General features: G+C 45.4%; 2 protein-coding genes across 7 annotated transcripts in view; one reads left to right on the forward strand and one right to left on the reverse strand.

Moving 5' to 3' along the window:
• Nucleotides 1–23,547, reverse strand: part of CHD1 (chromodomain helicase DNA binding protein 1) — a 90,587-nt gene that overhangs the window by 61,505 nt on the left and 5,535 nt on the right. The window contains exon 2 of one of the 6 annotated variants that reach the window (XM_078852825.1): nucleotides 19,297–19,480. The exons of the other annotated variants lie outside the window; for them this stretch is intronic. Within the exon in view, the coding sequence (XP_078708951.1) occupies nucleotides 19,297–19,310 (14 nt within the window). The 5' untranslated portion in view covers nucleotides 19,311–19,480. The remainder of the gene's footprint in view (nucleotides 1–19,296; nucleotides 19,481–23,547) is intronic. 6 annotated transcript variants of the gene reach the window in all.
• LOC140911476 (uncharacterized) lies at nucleotides 11,914–13,687 on the forward strand. The gene is made up of 2 exons (XM_073344584.2): nucleotides 11,914–12,716; nucleotides 13,304–13,687. The coding sequence occupies exons 1-2, from the start codon at nucleotides 12,134–12,136 to the stop codon at nucleotides 13,531–13,533; spliced, it is 813 nt and encodes a 270-aa protein (XP_073200685.2). The 5' UTR covers nucleotides 11,914–12,133; the 3' UTR covers nucleotides 13,534–13,687.

Here is a 23,547-nt window from a genome sequence, read left to right on the forward strand (position 1 = left end):
AAGATGAGAGCAGCCCTCACAGTTGAGAAGCAAGTGGCGATAGCCCTGTGGAAGCTTGCAACGCCAGACAGCTACCGGTCAGTTGGGAATCAATTTGGAGTGGGCAAATCTACTGTGGGGGCTGCTGTGATGCAAGTAGCCAACGCAATCAAAGATCTGCTGATATCAAGGGTAGTGATCCTGGGAAATGTGCAGGTCATAGTGGATGGCTTTGCTGCAATGGGATTCCCCAACTGTGGTGGGGCCATAGACGGAACCCATATCCCTATCTTGGCACTGGAGCACCAAGCCGCCGAGTACATAAACTGCAAGGGGTACTTTTCAATAATGCTGAAAGCTCTGGTGAATCACAAGAGACGTTTCCCGGCCATCCCACGTTGATGTTGGTGAAAGGTACATGACGCTCGCATCTTCAGGAACTCTGGTCTGTTTCAAAAGCTGCAGGAAGGGACTTTATTCCCAAACCAGAAAATAACTGTTGGGGATGTTGAAATGCCTATAGTTATCCTTGGGGACCCAGCCTACCTCTTAATGCCATGGCTCATGAAGCCATACACAGGCAGCCTGGACAGTAGTCAGGAGCTGTTCAACTACAGGCTGAGCAAGTGCAAAATGGTGGTAGAATGTGCATTTGGATGTTTAAAGGTGCGCTGGCGCAGTTTACTGACTCGCTTAGACCTCAGTGAAACCAATATTCCCACTGTTATTACTGCTTGCTGTGCACTCCACAATAGCTGTGAGAGTAAGGGGGAGACGTTTATGGCGGGGTGGGAGGTTGAGGCAAATTGCCTGGCTGCTGGTTACGCGCAGACAGACACCAGGGCGGTTAGAAGAGCACAGAAGGGCGCGGTACGCATCAGAGAAGCTTTGAAAACCAGTTTCATGACTGGACAGGTTATGGTGTGAAAGTTCGGTTTGTTTCTCCTTGATGAAACCCCCTGCCCCTTGGTTCACTCTACTTCCCTGTAAGCTAACCACCCTTCCCTCCTCCCTTCAATCACCACTTGCAGAGGCAATAAAGTCATTGTTGCTTCACATTCATGCATTCTTTATTCATTCATCACACAATTAGGGGGACGACTACCAAGGTAGCCCAGGAGGGGTGGTGGAGGAGGGAAGGAAAATGCCACACAGCACTTTAAAAGTTTACAACTTTAAAATTTATTGAATGCCAGCCTTCTGTTTTTTGGGCAATCCTCTGTGGTGGAGTGGCTGGTAGGCTGGAGGGCCCCCCCCCCTGCATTCTTGGGCGTCTGGGTGAGGAGGCTATGGAACTTGGGGAGGAGAGTGGTTGGTTACACAGGGGCTGTAGCGGCAGTCTGTGCTCCAGCTGCCTTTGCTGCAGCTCAACCATACACTGGAGCATATTGGTTTGATCCTCCAGCAGCCTCAGCATTGAATCCTGCCTCCTCTCATCACGCTGCCACCACATTTGAGCTTCAGCCCTGTCTTCAGTTCGCCATTTACTCTCCTCAGCCCGCCACCTCTCCTCCCAGTCATTTTGTGCTTTCCTGCACTCTGACATTATTTGCCTCCACGCATTCGTCTGTGCTGTCAGTGTGGGAGGACAGCATGAGCTCAGAGAACATTTCATCACGAGTGCGGTTTTTTTTTTTCTTTCTAATCTTCACTAGCCTCTGGGAAGGAGAAGATCCTGTGATCATTGAAACACATGCAGCTGGTGGAGAAAAAAAAAGGGACAGCGGTATTTAAAAAGACACATTTTATAAAACAACGGGTACACTCTTTCACGGTAAACCCCCTTGCTGTTAACATTACATACATAGCACATGTGCTTTCGTTACGAGGTCGCATTTTGCCTCCCCCCACCGTGTGGCTACCCCCTCAACCTTCCCCCCTCCCCGTGGCTAACAGCGGGGAACATTTCTGTTCAGCCACAGGCAAACAGCCCAGCAGGAACGGGCACCTCTGAGTGTCCCCTGAAGAAAAGCACCCTATTTCAACCAGGTGACCATGAATGATATCTCACTCTCCTGAGGATAACACAGAGAGATAAAGAACGGATGTTGTTTGAACACCAGCAAACATACACTGCAATGCTTTGTTCTACAATGATTCCTGAGTACATGCTACTGGCCTGGAGTGGTAAAGTGTCCTAACATGGAGGACGGAATAAGGCTGCCCTCCACAGAAACCTTTTGCAAAGGCTTTGGGAGTACATCCAGGAGAGCCGCGAATGCCAGGGCAAATTAATCCTTTCACATGCTTGCTTTTAAACCATGTATAGTATTTTAAAAGGTACACTCACCGGAGGTCCCTTCTCCGCCTGCCGGGTCCAAGAGGCAGCCTTGGGTGGGTTCGGGGGGAACTGGCTCCAGGTCCAGGGTGAGAAACAGTTCCTGGCTGTCGGGAAAACCGGCTTCTCCGCTTGCTTGCTGTGAGCTATCTACAACCTCATCGTCATCTTCATCGTCCCGAAAACCTGCTTCCGTGTTGCCTCCATCTCCATTGAAGGAGTCAAACAACACGGCTGGGGTAGTGGTGGCTGAACCCCCTAAAATGGCATGCAGCTCATCAGAGAAGTGGCATGTTTGTGGCTCTGACCCGGAGCGGCCATTCGCCTCTGTGGTTTTCTGGTAGGCTTACCTCAGCTCCTTAAGTTTCACGCGGCACTGCTTTGGGTCCCTGTTATGGCCTCTGTCCTTCATGCCCTGGGAGATTTTTACAAAGGTTTTGACATTTCGAAAACTGGAACGGAGTTCTGATAGCGTGGATTCCTCTCCCCATACAGCGATCAGATCCCGTACCTCCCGTTTAGTCCATGATGGAGCTCTTTTGTGATTCTGGGACTCCATCATAGTCACCTCTGCTGATGAGCTCTGCATGGTCACCTCTTCTGATGAGCTCTGCATGGTCACCTGCAGCTTGCCACGCTGGCCAAACAGGAAATGAGATTCAACAGTTCGCGGTTCTTTTCCTGTCTACCTGGCCAGTGCATCTGAGTTGAGAGTGCTGTCCAGAGCGGTCACAATGGAGCACTCTGGGATAACTCCCGGAGGCCAATACCATCAAATTGTGTCCACAGTACCCCAAATTAGACCTGGCAAGGCCGATTTCAGCACTAATCCACTTGTCGGGGTGGAGTAAGGAAATCGATTTTAAGAGCCCTTTAAGTCGAAAAAAAGGGCTTCATCGTGTGGACGAGTGCAGGTTTACATCGATTTAACACTGCTAAATTCGACCTAAAGTCCTAGTGTAGACCAGGGCTCAGATAAAAATCCCATATGACAATCTGTAACCCACTAAATCCCCTCTTTTTGTCCTATACAGAGGTGTTAACAGGCTACTCTACCTTGAATGTCCCTTAGAATATGAGCTAACTATTTATGCTAAACCATCTATTCCATCTTGCAATTAGCTGTGATTCTCAGAATACCTTTCCCAGACCTGAAGAAGAGCTCTGTGTGGCTTGTCTCTCTCGCCAACGGAGGTTGGTCCAATAAAAGATATTTTCTCACCCACCTAGTCTCTCTAATATCCCACGACAGACATGGCTAGAACAACACTGCACATGCAGTGTAAAGTATTTTTAATGTAGCTGGCTGTAGCTGTTGTAGATATTAAAGGAAGAGCCCTACTATCTACAACTGCCCCATTACGAGATATGAAGCCCAACAGTGTCATTCTCTTTCCCAGTCTCTAATCCTAGAGCAAGTCAAAAGGACAATGTTAAAAGCTACCTCTGTTCCCACCTTTGCCTAGCCCAGTGGGAGAGAAACAATGTTTCTGTTACCTAGAGAACAATGAGCTATTTCTATAAAGTGCTCATTGGGCATGTCTCCACAGCAAAAAAAAGGAGGTGGTGAGGCTCAGATCCCAAGTCACCTTAGGTTCACACTGCAGGGTTAAAAATAGCAGTGTAGATATTGGGGCTCAAGAACCTGCGGAGGGGGGAGGGTCTTAGAGCCCAAGCTCCAGCTCAAGCCCAACATTTATATTGCTATTTTTAGCGCCGTGGCATGAGCCCTGCAAGCTAAGTCAGATGACCCAGGCTCTGAGCTCATGGCCGTGGGTCTTTTCACACCCTAGCGACGTAGCTGGTTGACCTAAGTTTTAGGTGCAGACCAAGCCCCAGTGTCCTCAAGTAGGCTAGTGAAGTAGTGTGGAGAAACATGCTATTGAGCTTCTGCATCCTTACCCAGGAAAGAAAACAAGGCACTGAGATTGCTCCTAAACCTCCCCCTTCCCTGATCAAGGGCTTGTAATTTCCTATATGGGAATTAATGGAGACAAAACACACAACAGAGGCAGTCCTCAGGGGTGGGTCTAAGTTTCTAATGTAAAAAAAAAAAAAAAAATTAAATGGACCAACCCTTTTTCCCCCTTTTCAGTTTACCTTTAACAGGTGGATCACTCTGCTCTAATACACTGAAGAATGGATAAATAGTTTATGCCAACATGGAGCACTGTAGTAACCCTTTAGATTGATACTACAGCCCCAACTGAGCTTTTGTTTTTTGTCCCTGAGTTCTACTGGATCACTGAAGCCTGACAAGTTCTCTTCTGATGGTAGAATATCCTTCACAGCCAGAAAGGGACAGTCAGCTTTTATCCTCAAGAACAATCTAACCCAAAGTATGGTTACTTTTGTAAACTGCTTTGATATATGAACGTATTATGAAAGTTTAAGTTTTAAAATTTACTTCGTGTGTGTAGGTGAGAGAGGGGAAGAAGGGATTTATCTTAGGAAGCATAACACTCCATCCATATTTCAATTCACAGCTTCTACCTAAAATATGACAGTAATTATTTTTCTCAAGCTCACACACTTGCTGGGAGATTAGTTCTTCCTAACCAAGCTGATGGAGAAAAGAAAGAGGAAAGAAAAGGTGGGTGGAGGAGAGAGAAGAATCCATTTGTACCACCAGAAGAAATGAGAGGAACAGAATTAAGTTGGAAAGTTTGGCAAAAGCCAGAGGGATTGGGTTTTTTTTATTTACTTTGAAAGTCTACTTCATCTACTCCTGTAAGTTTAGTTTCAGTAATGAAGAGCCAACCATTCAAAATTATTAATAAAGGTTAAAAACAAACTTCTACACATCTCCAAAGAAATAGTTTTAGCCCAGACTCCCACTCCATAGGCTTGTAGGGTCTGAAAACTGTATGTAATTTGTGTCAACAAACGTTGGTGTTCATGGGGTACCTCATTTAATTCTGAAATAACCCTTGTAGCAAAGCAGAGTTGATTAAGTTTTTCCAAGACCCAGAAAGTCATCATAAGATACAGGGGTTGTCTGGAGGAAAAAAAGTAGAGTGTTGACTGGAGGGTTTGTCTGGGGCATGCAGAGGGTGAGTGGGGGTATTGCCTGTGTGCACTGGGAAGGTTTTGGAGAATTGGGATGGTCAGACTGGAGTAAAACATCAGGGTTTTGGCATTCCTACCCTAGGTGTATGAGGACTTGGGAGGATATGCCCTACTCCATTCTCACCAGCCCCTGGCCTTCCAGTCTTCTCTTCAACCAGTACCTGCTCTTAGGCAACATGTACAAAAAAGAATTGAGGCATTGGTAAGTGAAACAGTGGTAAGTGAACCAGCACCAGCATAAGTACCAACAATGCAGTGAGTTCACATTAGTTATGCTATTTCAACTGCAGGTTCTTTGCATTTTTGCCCCACGTGCATACTAGTGTTCTGTCCACTGACGCATCTCTCCCCCTCTGGGTACCTATTCCACATTTTCCAGCACAGCACTTTGCAACAGGTGTAAGATTATACAGTATATAGTGTATGTATCTGCACTTATTTACATACTTTTGTTTTAGTTCTCACTTTTGAATGGTGCTGTCCTGCATGAGGAATTGCTCATCTGACGCTGAGGGGCAGAAGCTATGCCCTCCTAATTCACTGCAGACCATGACAAAAAGCCTAAACCTCTGCTGACCACGTTCCATGCACCCCACCTAGTTCCTCCATTGCCTTAGGTGCGAAGGCAGAGAAGAAGAAAAAAAAAGGGAAATGGGCAAATGAGAGGCTGAGATGAAGGGTGAAAAGTCAGTCTGGGACATATACATTAATGCCTCTGTTCTCTTTTTCAGAGCGTAGGGCTATGGGAGATGGTCCTAAGAGAAAGACTTGTAGTTGTAGCAGCCCCAAGTAAATAGGGAGAGGGGGAGTCGTGTGTAATTCAGACTAAATACTCATTTCATGAGGAGATAGGTTTCCAGGTGAAATTTCATGAGGAAAATATACATACAAAAAGTTACAGGTTTAAATTACAGTGTACTTCAAGCTATTTTTGTGCCCTTCATTGTTTCTCTGTAAGATGGATTTGGGAATGTATCCCTTGGAAGCCAAGTGGAGCCAACTTCAGCAGAGTTCCATCTTGGCTGCTCTCAGGTGAACACTGAATTGGGACAGTCAGACTGGGTTTGAGCAGTTTGCATGCCAATTTGTAGTCAGTCTGACAGACGTTAGAGGCAGTAGTCTGATCAAAACTGTCAGTGAAGAATGAGTAAAGGCATTCTAGGATAGCACTAACTCCCACCCAAAAAGTGGTTTTTATTTACACTTGAACATCACCGGAAACACCTGGATGTACATATGTGCTAAGTGATCCACAGTGTGATTAAAATTGAAGTTTTCCTAGTGCATGCAAGACCTATCTGCATCAACCGCCTTGACATAATATGGTTCTAGAACAGTGTTTTTTCCATCCCCAACATTCCACATCAATCTCACTGTCGACTGGCCTTAGGAAAACAGTGCATCCATTCAATTTTTGAAAGAATTTTCAATTTTTTTGCTGAGTGCTAAGACACTTAGCATTTAAGCTTTCTTAAATTAAAAAATCAATCTACCAGAAAAATGGACATGAGAAATTCATCACCCAGATTTCTAGTGCCGCAAATGAGATTTACTTCATCCTCCAAACTACTTCCCGTTCTAACAGCTTTAGTTACAGAAGAGAAAGAGGAAACTATTCCCAACTGTAAATCAGTTTGAAAAAAAAGTTTAAATACAGACAAGCTGGATTTATGGAACTAAAAGACCCCTCTCTCTCCAAGTTGTATGACAGTGCCAGAAGTGGTTTAATCTTTCTTGATGTGGAAAAGGAGAGATGTGACGTTAGAAGAGAAGTGATCAATACGTTTCAAGCAAGAATCACAAACTTTCATTTTTAACTGAACTACTACTGGTAGTGTTTCACACTATATCAAACCTGACCTTTAAAATAATTGTTTTACTGGAGAACAACTACATGACAACATGACAATTGAGTTAACATTACAATGAAACAGTACCTGGGCTCCCTAAGTGACAAAGATGTTAAGATGTAAATCCAAACTAATAGCTGCAAGCAAATGTAGTCAAATCTTAATGCCTCCTTTGCTTGAGGTTTGCCCTGCTTTAGAAGCAGGGTTACTTCCTCAATATATCATTTCCTTTTTTTTCTAACCTTCCCCACTTTCTCCAAAGGCATTTTATGCCAGCAACTCCCTTTCCCAGCTGAAGATTGATGGATACTGCTCACGGTTATCAACTCTGCCTCTTTAGTTAGGCCCAATTCTGCAACCCTCTTTCACAATGAATACTACCTGTTCATGCAAGCAGTCCTTTTGAGCTGTATGGGACTACTCACCTGAATAGGTACTGCTCATTATGAGTTAAGGTTCCAAAACTGTACTCCTCATTCTTATAGTTCAAGGGATCACTGAAAAATTTGTTCACCCAGGAGCTCAAAATGCTGTCATCACTGTTTCTAGAAATGTACATGCTTGCCCACAGAGTAAGAGACCAAGGGCTTGTTTACACTTACATTTTATAGCGCTCTAGCTTGCTAGCTCAGGGGTATGAAAAATCATCCCCCTGAGCGCAGCAAGTCTGAGTGCTTCAAAGCGCTAGTGTAGACAGGCTCCCAGCACTCTGAGCCAATCCCCTTATGGAGGTGGATTACCAGGAGCGCTGGGAGACCTTACGCGCGACACAATCGCACTTCAGCGCTTTGAAGTTTCAAGTGTAGCCATGCCCCAAGTCAGGAGCGCTGGAAGACCTTACGCGCGACACAATCGCACTTCAAAGCGCTGCCGTGACAGCGCTTTGAAGTTTCAAGTGTAGCCATGCCCCAAGTCTGACACGTGGATAAATATCCTTGAATAGAACTACTGCAAATGAACATGCCTTCGTTCACCAATGCAGTTCCTCCATGTTTGCCTCTTCCCTTAATTTCTATTTGGGTTCAACTCTTCTCCTACTGTCCCAGGATCATATCTGTTTCATGCTGTTCAAAATCAGGAAATTAACTTGAACCTAAAGTTTTCATTCTGTTATTCTTGCTGGGATTGTGATCCTCTGCTCCTGCTGGAGGTGTTCTTATGTGAGGAAGGAGATGGGAAAGAAGAGGTGTGATTGGCAGTTTGTTCATTTGCTTCCTCCCCAATTCAGAGAATTCCTAGCAGCAATACAGAGGATTGTATCTTTGCTTGAGATGCTCTTAAACACAATAGCAATGTTTTCTTTCCCTGCCCCCCGTCCCCCTGATGGTATTAGCTCATCTTAAGTAATCACTCTCCTTACAGTGTGTATGATAACACCCATTTTTTCATGTTCTGTGTGTATATAAATTTCCTCACTGTATTTTCCACTGAATGCATCCGATGAAGTGAGCTGTAGCTCATGAAAGCTTATGCTCAAATAAATTGGTTAGTCTCTAAGGTGCCACAAGTACTCCTTTTCAATAGCAGTAGAGTGAAACTAAGTATATGTCAGTCCCATCTACTGAAATCAAAAAGAATCTCTATGGATAGTAATTTCATGCTCTAATAACAATATAGCAGGAGGATATATTACCGACCACCTAACCAGGATGGTGACAGTGACTGTGAAATGCTCAGGAAGATTAGAGAGGCTATTAAAATAAAAAAACTCAATAATAATGGGGGATTTCAATTATCCACATATTGATTGGGTACATGTCACCTCTGGACAGGATACAGAAATAAAGATTCTTGACACCTTAAATGACGGTTTCTTGGAGCAGTTAGTCCTGAAACCCACAAGAGGAGAGGCAATTCTTGATTTAGTCCTGAGTGGAGCACAGAATCTGATCCAAGAGGTGAATATAGCTGGACCACTTGGTAACAGTGACCATAATAGAATTAAATTTAACATCACTGTAGCAGTGAAAACACTACAGCAGTCCAACACTATAGCATTTAATTTCAGAAAGGGGGACTACACAAAAATGTGGAAGTTAGTTAAACAGAAATTAAAATGGTACAGCGCAAAAAAGTGAAATCCCTGCAAGCTGCATGGAAACTTTTTAAAGACACCATAATAGAGGCTCAACTTAAATGTATACCCCAAATTAAAAGACATAGTAAGAGAACCAAAAAAGTGACACTGTGGCTGAACAACAAAGTAAAAGAAGCAGTGAGAAGCAAAAAAGCATCCTTTAAAAAGTGGAAGTTAAATCCTAGTGAGGAAAATAGAAAGGAACATAAACTCTGGCAAATGGTAAAAATATAATTAGGAAGGCCAAAAAAGAATTTGAAGAACAGCTAGCTAAAGACTCAAAAAGTAACAGCAAAAAATGTTTTAAGTACATCAGAAACAGGAAGCCTGCTAAACCACCAGTGGGGCCACTGGACGATCACGATGCTAAAGGAGCACTCAAGCACAGTAAGGCCAATGCAGAGAAACTAAATGAATTCTATGCATCGGTCTTCACAGCTGAGGATGTTAGGGAGATTCCCAAACCTGAGCCATTCTTTGTAGGTGACAGATCTGAGGAACTGTCCCAGACTGAGGTGTCATTAGAGGAGGTTTTGGAACAAATTGATAAACTAAACAGTAATAAGTCACCAGGACCAGATAGTATTCACCCAAGAGTTCTGAGACAACTACTAACTGTAGTCTGTAACCTATCATTTAAATCACCTTCTGTACCAAATGACTGGAGAGTAATTAATGTGACACCAATTTTTAAAAAGGGTTCCAGAGGTGATCCCGGCAATTACAGGCCGGTAAGCCTGACTTCACTACTGGGCAAACTGGTTGAAACTATAGTAAAGAACAAAAATGTCAGACATATAGATGAACAAAATTTGTTGGGGAAGAGTCAACATGGTTTTTGTAAAAGGAAATCATGCCTCACCAATCTACTTGAATTCTTTGAGGGGGTCAACAAGCATGTGGACAAGGAGGATCCAGTAGATTTGTGTACTTAGATTTTCAGAAAACCTTTGACTAGGTCCCTCACCAAAGGCTCTTAAGCAAAGTAAGCTGTCATGGGATAACAGGGAAGGTCCTTTCATGGATTGGTAACTGGTTAAAAGATAGAAAACAAAGGGTAGGAATAAATGGTCAGTTTTCAGAATGGAGAGTGTAAATAGTTGTGTCCCCCAAGAGTCTGTACTGGGACCAATTCTGTTCAACATATTCATAAATGATCTGAAAAAAGTAAGGTGGGAAAATTTGCAGATGATACAAAACTACTTAAGATCGTAGTCTGCTTGCGACTGAACTAAGAGCTACAAAAGGATCTCTCAAAACTGGGTGACCGGGCAACAAAATGGCAGATGAAATTCAATGTTGTCAAATGCAAAGTAATGCACATTGGAAAACATAATCCCAACTATACATATAAAATGATGGGGTCTAAATTAGCTGTTACCACTCAAGAAAGAGATCTTGGCGTCATTGTAAATAGTTCTCTGAAAACATCCATTCAATGCAAAAAGCAAACAGAATGTTGGGAATCATAAAGAAAGGGATAGATAATAAGACAGAAAATATATTGTCTCTATATAAATTCATGGTACTCCCACATCTTGAATACTGTGTGCAGATGTGGTCGCCCCATCTCAAAAAAGATATATTGGAATTGGACATGGTTCAGAAAAGGGCAACAAAAATTATTAGAGGTATGGAACAGCAACCATATGAGAAGAGATTAATAAAACTGGGACTTTTCAGCTTGGAAAAGAGACAACTGAAAGGGGATATGATAGAGGTCTATAAAATCATGACTGGTGTGGAGAAAGTAAATAAGGAAATGTTATTTAGACAATTTCCTAACACAAGAACTGGGGTGATCAAATGAAATGAATAGGCAGCAAATTTAAAACAAACAAAAAAGTATTTTCTTCACACAATGCACAGTCATCCTGTGGAACTCCTTGCCATAGGATGTTGTGAAAGCCAAGACTATAACACGGTTCAAAAAAGAACCAGATAAATTCATGGAGGATAGGTCCATCAATGGCTATTAGCTCAGATGGACAGGAATGGTGTTTGCCAGAAGCTAAGAATGATGATTACCTGTTCTGTTCATCCCCTCGGGGGCACCTGGCATTGGCCATGGTGGAAAGACATGATACTGGGCTAGATGGACCTTTGGTCTGACCCAGTATGGCCACTCTTATGTTTGTATGATTATGGGCAGAAAGGTAAGCATCCTACCCTGTGTGAGCTGAATTTCAGTAAAACAAGTTTAAGGTGGGGTTCATATAATACAGCGTTTTTGGTGGGTTGTTTTAAATTTTGAAATGAACAGTTGATTGTGCTCTGTTAAATTTCTGTAGCAGTGCTTCACTCTAATTTGTAAGGGGGGAATTAAACCCAAGAGAAGGAACTTTAAGTATCAGTACACTGTAGCATAAATAGAAGTGATGAGTCAGAAGTTGTATGTTTTCTCCACCCACCCTTCTATTCTTCTGTTACCATTAAATCATATATTGATTTATTCTTGTTTCTTTTTCTGCCATTTCATATTTACCTCCACATTGTTTTCTTCCTCTTACTCTGTCCTATGTTAGCCCTGGTCTACACTAGGACTTTAGGTCGAATTTAGCAGCGTTAAATCGATTTAAACCTGCACCCGTCCACACAATGAAGCCCTTTATTTCGACTTAAAGGGCTCTTAAAATCGATTTCCTTACTCCATCTCTGACAAGTGGATTAGCGCTTAAATCGACGTTGCCGGCTCGAATTTGGGGTACTGTGGACACAATTCGATGGTATTGGCCTCCGGGAGCTATCCCAGAGTGCTCCATTCTGACCACTCTGGACAGCACTCTCAACTCAGATGCACTGGCCAGGTAGACAGGAAAAGAACCGCGAACTGTTGAATCTCATTTCCTGTTTGGCCAGCGTGGCAAGCTGCAGGTGACCATGCAGAGCTCATCAGCACAGGTGACCATGATGGAGTCCCAGAATCGCAAAAGAGCTCCAGCATGGACCGAACGGGAGGTACGGGATCTGATCGCTGTTTGGGGAGAGGAATCCGTGCTATCAGAACTCCGTTCCAGTTTTCGAAATGCCAAAACCTTTGTGAAAATCTCCCAGGGCATGAAGGACAGAGGCCATAACAGGGACCCGAAGCAGTGCCGCGTGAAACTGAAGGAGCTGAGGCAAGCCTACCAGAAAACCAGAGAGGCGAACAGCCGCTCTGGGTCAGAGCCCCAAACATGCCGCTTCTATGATGAGCTGCATGCCATTTTAGGGGGTTCAGCCACCACTACCCCAGCCGTGTTGTTTGACTCCTTCAATGGAGATGGAGGCAGTACGGAAGTAGGTTTTGGGGACGAAGAAGATGATGAGGAGGAGGAGGTTGTAGATAGCTCACAGCAAGCAAGCGGAGAAACCGGTTTTCCCGACAGCCAGGAACTGTTTCTCACCCTAGACCTGGAGCCAGTACCCCCCGAACCCACCCAAGGCTGCCTCCTGGACCCAGCAGGCAGAGAAGGGACCTCTGGTGAGTGTACCTTTTAAAATGCTATACATGGTTTAAAAGCAAGCATGTGAAAGGATTACTTTGCCCTGGCATTTGCGGTTCTCCTAGATGTAGTCCTAAAGCCTTTGCAAAAGGTTTCTGGGGAGGGCAGCCTTATTTCGTCCTTCATGGTAGGACACTTTACCACTCCAGGCCAGTAACACGTACTCGGGAATCACTGTAGAACAAAGCATTGCAGTGTATGTTTGCTGGCATTCAACCAAAATCCGTTCTTTATCTCTCTGTGTTATCCTCAGGAGAGTGAGATATAATTCATGGTCACCTGGTTGAAATAGAGTGCTTTTCTTCAGGGGACACTCAGAGGAGCCCATTCCTGCTGGGCTGTTTGCCTGTGGCTAAACAGAAATGTTCCCCGCTGTTAGCCACAGGGAGGGGGGAAGGTTGAGGGGGTAGTCACGTGGTGGGAGGAGGCAAAATGCGACCTTGTAACAAAAGCACATGTCCTATGTATGCAATGTTAACAGCAAGGTTTACCCTGAAAGAGTGAAGCGACTGTTTTATAAAATGTGTCTTTTTAAATACCGCTGTCCCTTTTTTTTCTCCACCAGCTGCATGTGTTTCAATGATCACAGGATCTTCTCCTTCCCAGAGGCTAGTGAAGCTTAGAAAGAAAAAAAAACGCACTCGCGATGAAATGTTCTCCGAGCTCATGCTGTCCTCCCACACTGACAGAGCACAGACGAATGCGTGGAGGCAAATAATGTCAGAGTGCAGGAAAGCACAAAATGACCGGGCGGAGAGGTGGCGGGCTGAAGACAGGGCTGAAGCTCAAATGTGACGGCAGCGTGATGAGAGGAGGCAGGATTCAATGCTGAGGCTGCTGCAGGACCAAACCAGTATGCTCCAGTGTATGGTTGAGTTGCAGCAAATGCAGCTGGAGCACAGACTGCCACTGCTGCCCCTCTGTAACCAACCGCCCTCCTCCCCAAATTCCATAGTCTCCACACCCAGACGCCCAAGAATGCGGTGGGGGGGCTTCCGGCCAACCAGCCACTCCACCACAGAGGATTGCCCAAAAAAAAGAAGGCTGTCATTCAATAAATTTTAAAGTTGTAAACTTTTAAAGTGCTGTGCTTAAAGTGCTGTGTGGCATTTTCCTTCCCTCCTCCACCATCCCTCCTGGGCTACCTTGGTAGTCATCTCCCTATTTGTGTGATGAATGAATAACGAATGCATGACTGTGAAGCAGCAATGACTTTATTGCCTCTGCAAGCAATGATTAAAGGGAGGAGGGGAGGGTGGTTAGCTTACAGGGAAGTAGAGTGAACCAAGGGGCAGGGGGTTTCATCAAGGAGAAACAAACAGAACTTTCACACCGTAGCCTGGCCAGTCATGAAACTGGTTTTCAAAGCTTCTCTGATGCGTACCGCGCCCTCTTGTGCTCTTCTAACCGCCCTGGTGTCTGGCTGCGCGTAACCAGCAGCTAGGCGATTTGCCTCAACCTCCCACCCTGCCATAAACGTCTCCCCCTTACTCTCACAGATATTGTGGAGCACACAGCAAGCAGTAATAACAGTGGGAATATTGGTTTCGCTGAGGTCTAAGCGAGTCAGTAAACTGCGCCAGCGCGCCTTTAAACGTCCAAATGCACATTCTACCACCATTCTGCACTTGCTCAGCCTGTAGTTGAACAGCTCCTGACTACTGTCCAGGCTGCCTGTGTACGGCTTCATGAGCCATGGCATTAAGAGGTAGGCTGGGTCCCCAAGGATAACTATAGGCATTTCAACATCCCCAACAGTTATTTTCTGGTCTGGGAATAAAGTCCCTTCCTGCAGCTTTTGAAACAGACCAGAGTTCCTGAAGATGCGAGCATCATGCACCTTTCCCGGCCATCCCACGTTGATGTTGGTGAAACGTCCCTTGTGATCCACCAGAGCTTGCAGCACTATCGAAAAGTACCCCTTGCGGTTTATGTACTCGGCGGCTTGGTGCTCCGGTGCCAAGATAGGGATATGGGTTCTGTCTATAGCCCCACCACAGTTAGGGAATCCCATTGCAGCAAAGCCATCCACTATGACCTGCACATTTCCCAGGATCACTACCCTTGATATCAGCAGATCTTTGATTGCGTGGGCTACTTGCATCACAGCAGCCCCCACAGTTGATTTGCCCATTCCAAATTGATTCCCAACTGACCGGTAGCTGTCTGGCATTGCAAGCTTCCACAGGGCTATCGCCACTCGCTTCTCAACTGTGAGGGCTGCTCTCATCTTGGTATTCATGCGCTTCAGGGCAGGGGAAAGCAAGTCACAAAGTTCCATGAAAGTGCCCCTACGCATGCGAAAGTTTCGCAGCCACTGGGAATCGTCCCAGACCTGCAACACTATGCGGTCCCACCAGTCTGTGCTTGTTCCCCGAGCCCAGAATCGGTGTTCCACAGCATGTATCTGCCCCATTAGCACCATGATGCATGCATTGGCAGGGCCCATGCTTTCAGAGAAATCTGTGTCCATGTCCTGATCACTCACGGGACCGCGCTGACGTCGCCTCCTCGCCCGGTATCGCGTTGCCATGTTCTGGTGCTGCATATACTGCTGGATAATGCGTGTGGTGGTTAATGTGCTCCTAATTGCCAAAGTGAGCTGAACGGCCTCCATGCTTGCCTTGGTATGGCGTCCGCACAGAAAAAAGGCGCGGAACGATTGTCTGCCGTTGCTCTGACGGAGGGAGGGGCGACTGACGACACGGCTTACAGGGTTGGCTTCAGGGAGCTAAAATCAACAAAGGGGGTGCCTGTACATCAAGGAGTATTTCAGGCAGGACTGCACGGAGGGTTCCAATAAGAAATGGTGCACCTAAGTTATCGTTGTTATTGGAACAAGGAGGTTAGCCTGGCCTCTGATTGATACATGGCTAGATTTACCTCGCTGCACCTTCTCTGTGAGTGACTGCAGTGTGATCTAGACAGGGGAGGAGGCAAATGAGTACAAAATAAATCTGGTCTATTTCTTGTTCTGACCCACTCCATCTATCTTTTACATCTTTGGCTGGCAGCAGACAGTGCAGAAGGACTGCATGCCATCCACATCTCATGGCTGCTCGGCAGAAGATGGTACAGTACGACTGCTAGCCATCTTCATCTCTTGCCTGCCTGGCATAAGATGGTACAATACGACTGCTAGCAATCCTCATCTCTTGCCTGCCTGGCAGAAGATGGTACAGTACGACTGCTAGCAGTCCGTATCGCCTGCCCGCTCACCATAAGACGGTTCAATAGGACTGCAGGACTAAAGAGAATGACCTGCTCAAGTCACTCCAAATTTAGTCCCTGCGCCCATTTCTGCCCAGGCACTCCCAGCCGACGTGGCCAGGAGCACCTCGGACACGACGAGGACGACTACCAATCGTATTGCACCGTCTGCTGCCAGAAGGCAATGGGTTGCTGCTACTGTGCAGCAAAGCCGTACCGCGTCTGCCAGCACCCAGGAGACATACGGCGACGGTTACCTGAGCTGGCTCCATGCTTGCCGTGGTATGGCGTCTGCACAGGTAACTCAGGAAAAAAGGCGCGAAATGATTGTCTGCCCTTGCTTTCACGGAGGGAGGGAGGGAACGGGGGCCTGACGACACGTACCCAGAACCACCCGCGACAATGTTTTAGCCCCATCAGAGTGCTCCATTGTGACTGCTCTGGACAGCACTCTCAGATGCCCGATTGTTTGCTATTGCTCTGACGCTGGGAGGGGCGCTTACAGGGTTGGCTTCAGGGAGCTAAAATCAACAAAGGGGGTGGCTTTACATCAAGGAGTATTTCAGGCAGGACTTCACAGAGGGTTCCAATAAGAAATGGTGCACCTAAGTTATTGTCCTTATTGGAACAAGAAGGTTAGCCTGGCCTCTGATTGATACATGGCTAGATTTACCTCGCTGCACCTTCTCTGTAAGTGACTGCAGTGTGATCTAGAAGAATGAGTCCCCTAGACAGGGGAGGGGGGGAAGCAAATGAGTACAAAACAAATCTGGTCTATTTCTTGTTTTGATCCACTCCATCTATCTTTTACATCTTTGGCTGGCAGCAGACGGTGCAGAAGGACTGCATGCCATCCACATCTCATGGCTGCTCGGCAGAAGATGGTACAATACGACTTCTAGCAGTCCGTATCGCCTGCCCACTCACCATATGACGGTTCAATAGGACTGACTGCAGGACTAAAGAGAATGACCTGCTCAAGTCACTCCAAATTTAGTCCCTGCGCCCATGTCTGCCCAGGCGCTCCTGATCGACCTCACAGAGGCGACCAGGAGCACCTCAGACATGACGATGACGGCTACCAGTCGTACTGTACCGTCTGCTCCCACAAGGCAAGAGGTTGCTGCTACTGTGTAGCAATGCCGTACCGCGTCTGCCAGCACCCAGGAGACATAGGGTGACGGTTACCTGAGTGGGCTCCATGCTTGCCGTGGTATGGCGTCTGCACAGGTAACTCAGGAAAAAAGGCGCGAAATGATTGTCTGCCCTTGCTTTCACGGGGGGAGGGAGGGAACGGGGGCCTGACGATATGTACCCAGAACCACCCGCGACAATGTTTTAGCCCCATCAGGCATTGGGATCTCAACCCAGAATTCCAATGGGCAGCGGAGACTGCGGGAACTGTGGGATAGCTACCCACAGTGCAACGCTCCGGAAGTCGACGCTTGCCTCGGTACTGTGGAAGCGCTCCGCCGAGTTAATGCACCTAATGCACTTAGAGCATTTTTTGTGGGGACACACACACTCGAATATATAAAACCGATTTCTAAAAAAACGACTTCTATAAATTCGACCTAATTTCGTAGTGTAGACATACCCTTACATTACCTCTTCTAAAGATCCCTTTCATTTGTTCCATCTTCCTTGTTTCCTCTTCCCTCATATTCCACTGTCTCACATCAGAGGGCCACCCATCCCATTAAGAGAAACTAAGAACCCAAAAGTATACATGGAAAGGAAGGGATATTGGAGCGTGTCCACCCACCCCAGAAGTTCTTAGTGTTCTTCACTGACACATTAAGCTACTGTAGGAAGAAGGAACTGTTAACAACAAATGTGTGGGAAGTGGACAGCCAAGCATCTGCTGTCACTAATTGTTGGACAACAGCTTAGTAACTGTACACTTTAAGTGCCTCTTCCAGTTGCCTAAAGTATGGGCTCACAGAAATTGCAATTCTTTGGAGAGCTATTATACAAACTTTTTTTTAGAAAGTGTGAGCCAAGCAAATGAACATTTTTGATACATAAAAACAATTATTCTGAAAAATTAAATTGCATCATCACTGATAAAGATATTCATTATTTATTTATTTTTAAAGAAAAACCTAAAGATGCATGCACTGCACTTTATTAAACAGAGCTCAAAACAAAAACGTGACCAAGAGCACAGGAGACATAAGCAATGCACAAAGTAGTTTCAGGGGCACTGTGGGACTATGCAGGGAGGACAAATAGGAATGGGTCAGCTGCAAAGCCACTGTTTTCAGTCCTGATCCAAGTTAGAGGAGTGGCAAGTCTTGCTCCAAGCAAATAACTGCAACAGAGCTGACACTGCTTGTACAGACACTGGATGAGTCTTTTCCATGAAAAATAGCATGTTCTTAAACTCATGTTAATTAATACACAGTAACTCACCAGGTAAAAATCTTAGATGAGCACAGTGTATGTTGCCAGATTGAGATAAATCTTAAAGGGGAGTTAAGGGGGTTCGCACCCACCTCTCACGAGGGCCCCCTCTGGTTAGGTGTGTCTGTGTTTTCAGTAAGTAGTCCCGGCCCTGGTATGGGGCTGTATCCCCAGGGCTCAGTCTCTACAGCCAGCCAGGAGCTCCCTTAATGCTCCCCTGGTCCCTGCTAACAAACAGTCTTAGGTTTAGTCCTAGCAGCCAGACAGGAGCCTCTCACTCCCCTAGTCCCTGCCCCTACTTAGCTGTCTGTGATCCTGCTGCTTTTTCCAGCCAAGCACGCAGTCGTTTCTTCTCTGGCTTCAAGTAGCTACTAACTACTACTCTGTTCTGCAGCTCCTTTTTATATAGGGCCCTCCTGGCCTGATGGGCCATGCTAGCAACCCCTCTGATTGGTTGCTTCCTCACAACCACACTAGGCTGCTTGGAGGACCTCTCCACTGCTCCTTTCCTGGGATAGGTGTGGCAGAATCCTGAGGCCTCGAGCAGGGGGCCTTTAGGCCTAGTTCACCCCATCACAGGGAAGTTAGTGATACTTTTTGAGGGAGTCTCTCCCTCCCATCCCCACCCCCATGCAGCAGATATGTCATCAAGTGGGGCCTGGTGCACAAGTTCACAATGTATAGTTAAAAAGTTACATTTCATGTTCAATGTTGGAAAAGAACCTTTCACAACATTACACATGTATAACTGATAGTCTCAGAATCAGCATGAGAAGCAACAGTGTGGAAAACAAAACATTTCCCAGAGTGGTTTAAATTTCTTGCAAAAAAGGGGTACAAAGAAAAGCATGACAATCCAGTGAAAAGTTGGCAGATTTAACTTATTCTTTCTGTATCAATACATTTTTCAACAAACTATAATGAAAAATAAATAGTACTCACAGTTTACAATCCATTTTTTTCTTTTTTTTAAATTGCCATTTCAATGAGATTCAACTCCTTGTCACAGGGTGAGCTCGCCCTTTGAGAATCCTGGGCTCTGCCTCACTCGTGACTTAGTTTACCACTCAGTGCAATGGTCACCTGAAGGAGTATGAGACAAGAAGCCAGGTCTGCTGCGAGCAGCCTGAATTCAGATAGGAGTGAGAATCAAAAGAAGCAGCAATTGGCTGAAGAACGTAGGATCTGGGAAAAACAGGTTTTGACTTTCATGCACATTGAACTGTTATTTTAATAAACTAGAACCCCAAGAAGGAGAATGTACTTGAATGACAAGGACCGGGCTATTATTAGAGACCCCCCAGGAGGGTAAACAGAGGGAGTGGAGACACCGATAGCCAGATTAAGTAAGCCGCTACTACATTCTTGTTAAACTGAAATCTGTAGTGTGAGTATGATGGAGCCACCACTTTGACATAATTTCATAGACAAAGTTTTGTAGACATATGCAGCTTAAAAATTGAAAACTCATCTAGAAATTTTTTCATAAGAGTTTTTAAATTAGCTTATCTGTGTGAAAGTACATAATGTAAGATTTAGCATCCTGGCACAAAGGGAACAAGGCAGTAGTGTCCACTTCCATACTTCCAATGTTTTTTAAAAAATTAAAGTGTAAATTTAACTTTGATTTTCCTAACTTAAAAAAAGCAGTATCCTTAAGCCATATTCCTCTGAAGTTACCAATAAGAATGTTCAACCTTAAAAACTTTTTCCAGAATAAATATGACAGCATGAATAATTTCTGAGCATCTGTTGCTTTGCTCCTATGCAGAAACACTAACTCTGCTGATCCTCCCAATTCTGTTACCCCTCTTAACCACATATTTCAAAAATTCCACAGCACTTCCATGTAAACCAATGAAATCCCCATGTGGCTCTCTTCTTGTGCTTCCCACCTCCCCTCACTCCAACCCACTAAACTCTTCTATCTCCATGTGGCTCCTTGCCATCCATTTGCCACTCTGATCAGATTCACTGGCCTTCCGTATACAGAGACGAGCATCGGCTCCCAAGACGGCCACAAGAAGTCCATGGCCCACAATTTACACCCATTACATCAGAGGTGGGAAAACTATGGCCTGTGGGACTGTCCTGCCCAGGCCCTGGGCTCCCGGCCAGGGAGGCTAGCCCCCAGCTCCTCCCCTGCTGTCCCTTCTGCCTCGCAGCCTCAGCACGCTACGCCACCGGCACTCTGGCCCGCCACTCCTGCCAGGCAGGACCGCAGTGTGGCTGCGAGCTCCTGCTGCTCTCAGGGGCATAGTAAGGGGGTGGGGAGGAGTTGGATAAGGGACAGGGAGTCCCAGGGGACAGGGGGCGGTTGGATGAGGCGGAGGTTCAGGAGGAGCTGTCAGAGGAAGCGGGGGGTTGGATAGGGGGTGGCAGTTAGGAGCGGGGGTGTGGATAGGGGTCAGGGCAGTCAGGGAACTGGGAGCAGGAGGGTTGGATAGGAGGTGTGGTCCTGGGGGGTGGTTAGGGGCAGGGGACAAGGAGCGGTGGGGGAGAGGGGTTGGCTAGGTCGGGGGTTCTGAGGGGACAGTCGGGGCGGATAGGCTGTTTGGGGAGGCACAGCCTTCCCTACCTAGCCCTCCATAAAGTTTTGCAACCCTGATGCCCTCAGGCCAAAAAGTTTGCCCATCCCTGCGTTAGATAATGCCTACACAGGATTAGACTACCTGTATCAGAGCAAATGCAGCTGAATACATTGTGCAATAGCTAAATGAAACTCCTAAACTAGCCAGTGATGCCAGTCCTTACTGAATCCAACACAATTAAATACAATTGGAAGGGCCAGTTCTAGTTGTTTGAGATAAGCATTACCACGCATTACTAATACCTCAGAAGTGAAAAACTCACTTTGTTTTAAACTTTTGTATCTCAAATACCCAATCTGAGTTTTTCCAACCTAAAAACAAATAAAAAAAACTCTGGCATCAGATGACATATGGGTAATTTCTCATTGATTTAGTTTTATTGTAGTGAAATGTAAAAACAAAAACAAAACAACTTGTGATAGTACACTTGAAACTTAGAGGCTCTTTGAACAGAGGTACTAATTCTCACCAACACACTTTAAACACTAATGTTATATAAGCAACAGAGAAAGAGTCTCTCCCCTATGTGGAGGACTGTGGTGAAGCTCAGCAGAGTCCATGAAGCCCATAGGTTGCCGTTAGATTTATAGCATCTTCTTCCAGAGGTCTTTTAAAAATGTTAAATCTTTTGATGAAAAGGTGTCACAAACTGCTTTTACTTTCTGATTTGTGTTCGAATTCTACAGAAGGTCTTGTCCATAGTAACAGGTGTTTTGTTTCCCCCATTCCCCCCAAAACCATGTTTCCCGTTTGGGTCAGGGAAACGGATTGGCTTTAAAGTAGAATTTAAACACGGCATCTCACTTAGCAGAATTAGTTCTCTGGCTAGGAAGTGTATGTAATGTTCACATAGAGAGGGTTCGGGGACAACACTATCCAGGGTCACTTCTTGACTACTAGCGGGGAGAATGACATTTCCCTCCTCCCCATGCACTCTTCAATGCTTCACTGCCCTGTTCTACCTGAAGCACATAGTAAGAGCAGAAAAATGGAAACCAGATCACAGCAACCCTCTGTTCAACCCATTAGTGTTGATACTATCCTTATGCAATTCAGGAGTAGGTAATGCAGTAGTGACCTTCCCCAGTGGGGCTGAGCTAACTTGCTCACTAAGCTTTTCTTGACACTAACTAGCAGGCAATTGTAGCTGAGCCCCCATAAACAGCTACTACTCCCCAAAGGAAAACTTTTTCAAGAATACCTGATTCAAACAATGTTTCTTTCCTCCTTCATAGCAAAGGCCATTTGCACAAAGACAGTATTATTGTTACTGAATTTATCTGCTCATGCTTCCTTCCTACTCAGAGGAACAACAATTTGTGAGGCTACTGTTAACTGCTCTGGACACATTCCATAATCCTGTGATATTGTCTTTACATACTGGAATAAGCAGAAATAAAAAGAAGTCTCCATAACAATTATGTAACAGAACACTGGGATGACAAAAAGCAGGGTTAGATGATAGGATGTTTAGTCTTATCCAACCTACTGTTTCCACCATTGCCAGCACCAGAATTATAAGCACGAAGGCTGCTACCATAGACAAGGTTCATATGCAATATGCTTGGACTATGAACATAAAAGTTACATTTTTTTTTCAGAAGTGGTAAAATAAAGTTTTCTAACTAGCAGCTGCTATGGGTGAACAGGGATAGAAAAGCCAGATGATAAATTTAATCAGCCTCTGGATGTGGTGGAGACTGGACACAAAAGTAAGGGAGATCTGCACTCTTCATAAGCAAGATCCCTGCTTCCTTCCTTCATCCCAACTGAGGGGAATGGAAGACAGCTAGAATTCCATTACCAGGCTGCTGCTGGAACAATCTTTGAGGGCTTCACCTATGCAACAACTTCTTGCTAGTGTGTGAAATTTGAAGTCCACAACCAACGTTTCCCCCAGCCCCCTTCTCTGCTGGGAAGAAGCTGAATTCTCTCTCTGCTCCTCCCACTCCAGAGCCTTCTAATTATTGTGATAGACAGCAAAAGAGGTTATCTGATGATCTACCGTTACCCAGCCTCCTGGCTGCTACTTTACAAGCTCCATTTTAAGTCCAGTTGTCCTCAGTTACTGCTCAACTTTCTCAGCCAGCAAAAGCACTCTAGATCAAAAGTGAAACTCATCTGGAGAGGGCTCATTTTTATGTTTAATTATGATCCATGGACCAGGATATACATTGAGGTCTACATATTCCCTGCAACACACAGCAATATCACAAAGTTTGTACAGGGCTCAAGGGAAGAATATGGGAACAAAATTAATATTTTGTTCAGTGCCTTATTTGTTGTATCATCACCAAGAAGATAAAAGACCCTTTTAGATTCATCACTATTTCTGTTCTTTGTTTCTCTTACTTCCCCACCTCTTTTTAGCCCTGGTCTACATGGGGGGGGGGGGGAAATCGATCTAAGTTATGCGACTTCAGCTATGTGAATAATGTACCTAGACATACTTAGATCGACTTACCATGGTGTCTTCACCATGGTGAGTCGACTGCTGCCGCTCCCCCGTCGACTCCGCCTGCGCCTCTCACGGCAGTGGAGTACAGGAGTCGACGAGAGCATGCTCGAGGGTTGATTTATCGAGTCTAGACTAGACACGATA

Source organism: Lepidochelys kempii, chromosome 5 (genome assembly GCF_965140285.1).
Source record: "Lepidochelys kempii isolate rLepKem1 chromosome 5, rLepKem1.hap1, whole genome shotgun sequence".
NCBI classification, from domain to species: domain Eukaryota; kingdom Metazoa; phylum Chordata; order Testudines; family Cheloniidae; genus Lepidochelys; species Lepidochelys kempii.

Coding starts and splice junctions, on each gene's coding strand:
- LOC140911476 (XM_073344584.2), top strand. CDS start 12,134: ATGCAGAGCTCATCAGCACAGGTGACCATGATGGAGTCCCAGAATCGC. Junction 12,717..13,303: donor AGGCAGAGAAGGGACCTCTG/GTGAGTGTACCT, acceptor TTTCTCCACCAG/CTGCATGTGTTTCAATGATC.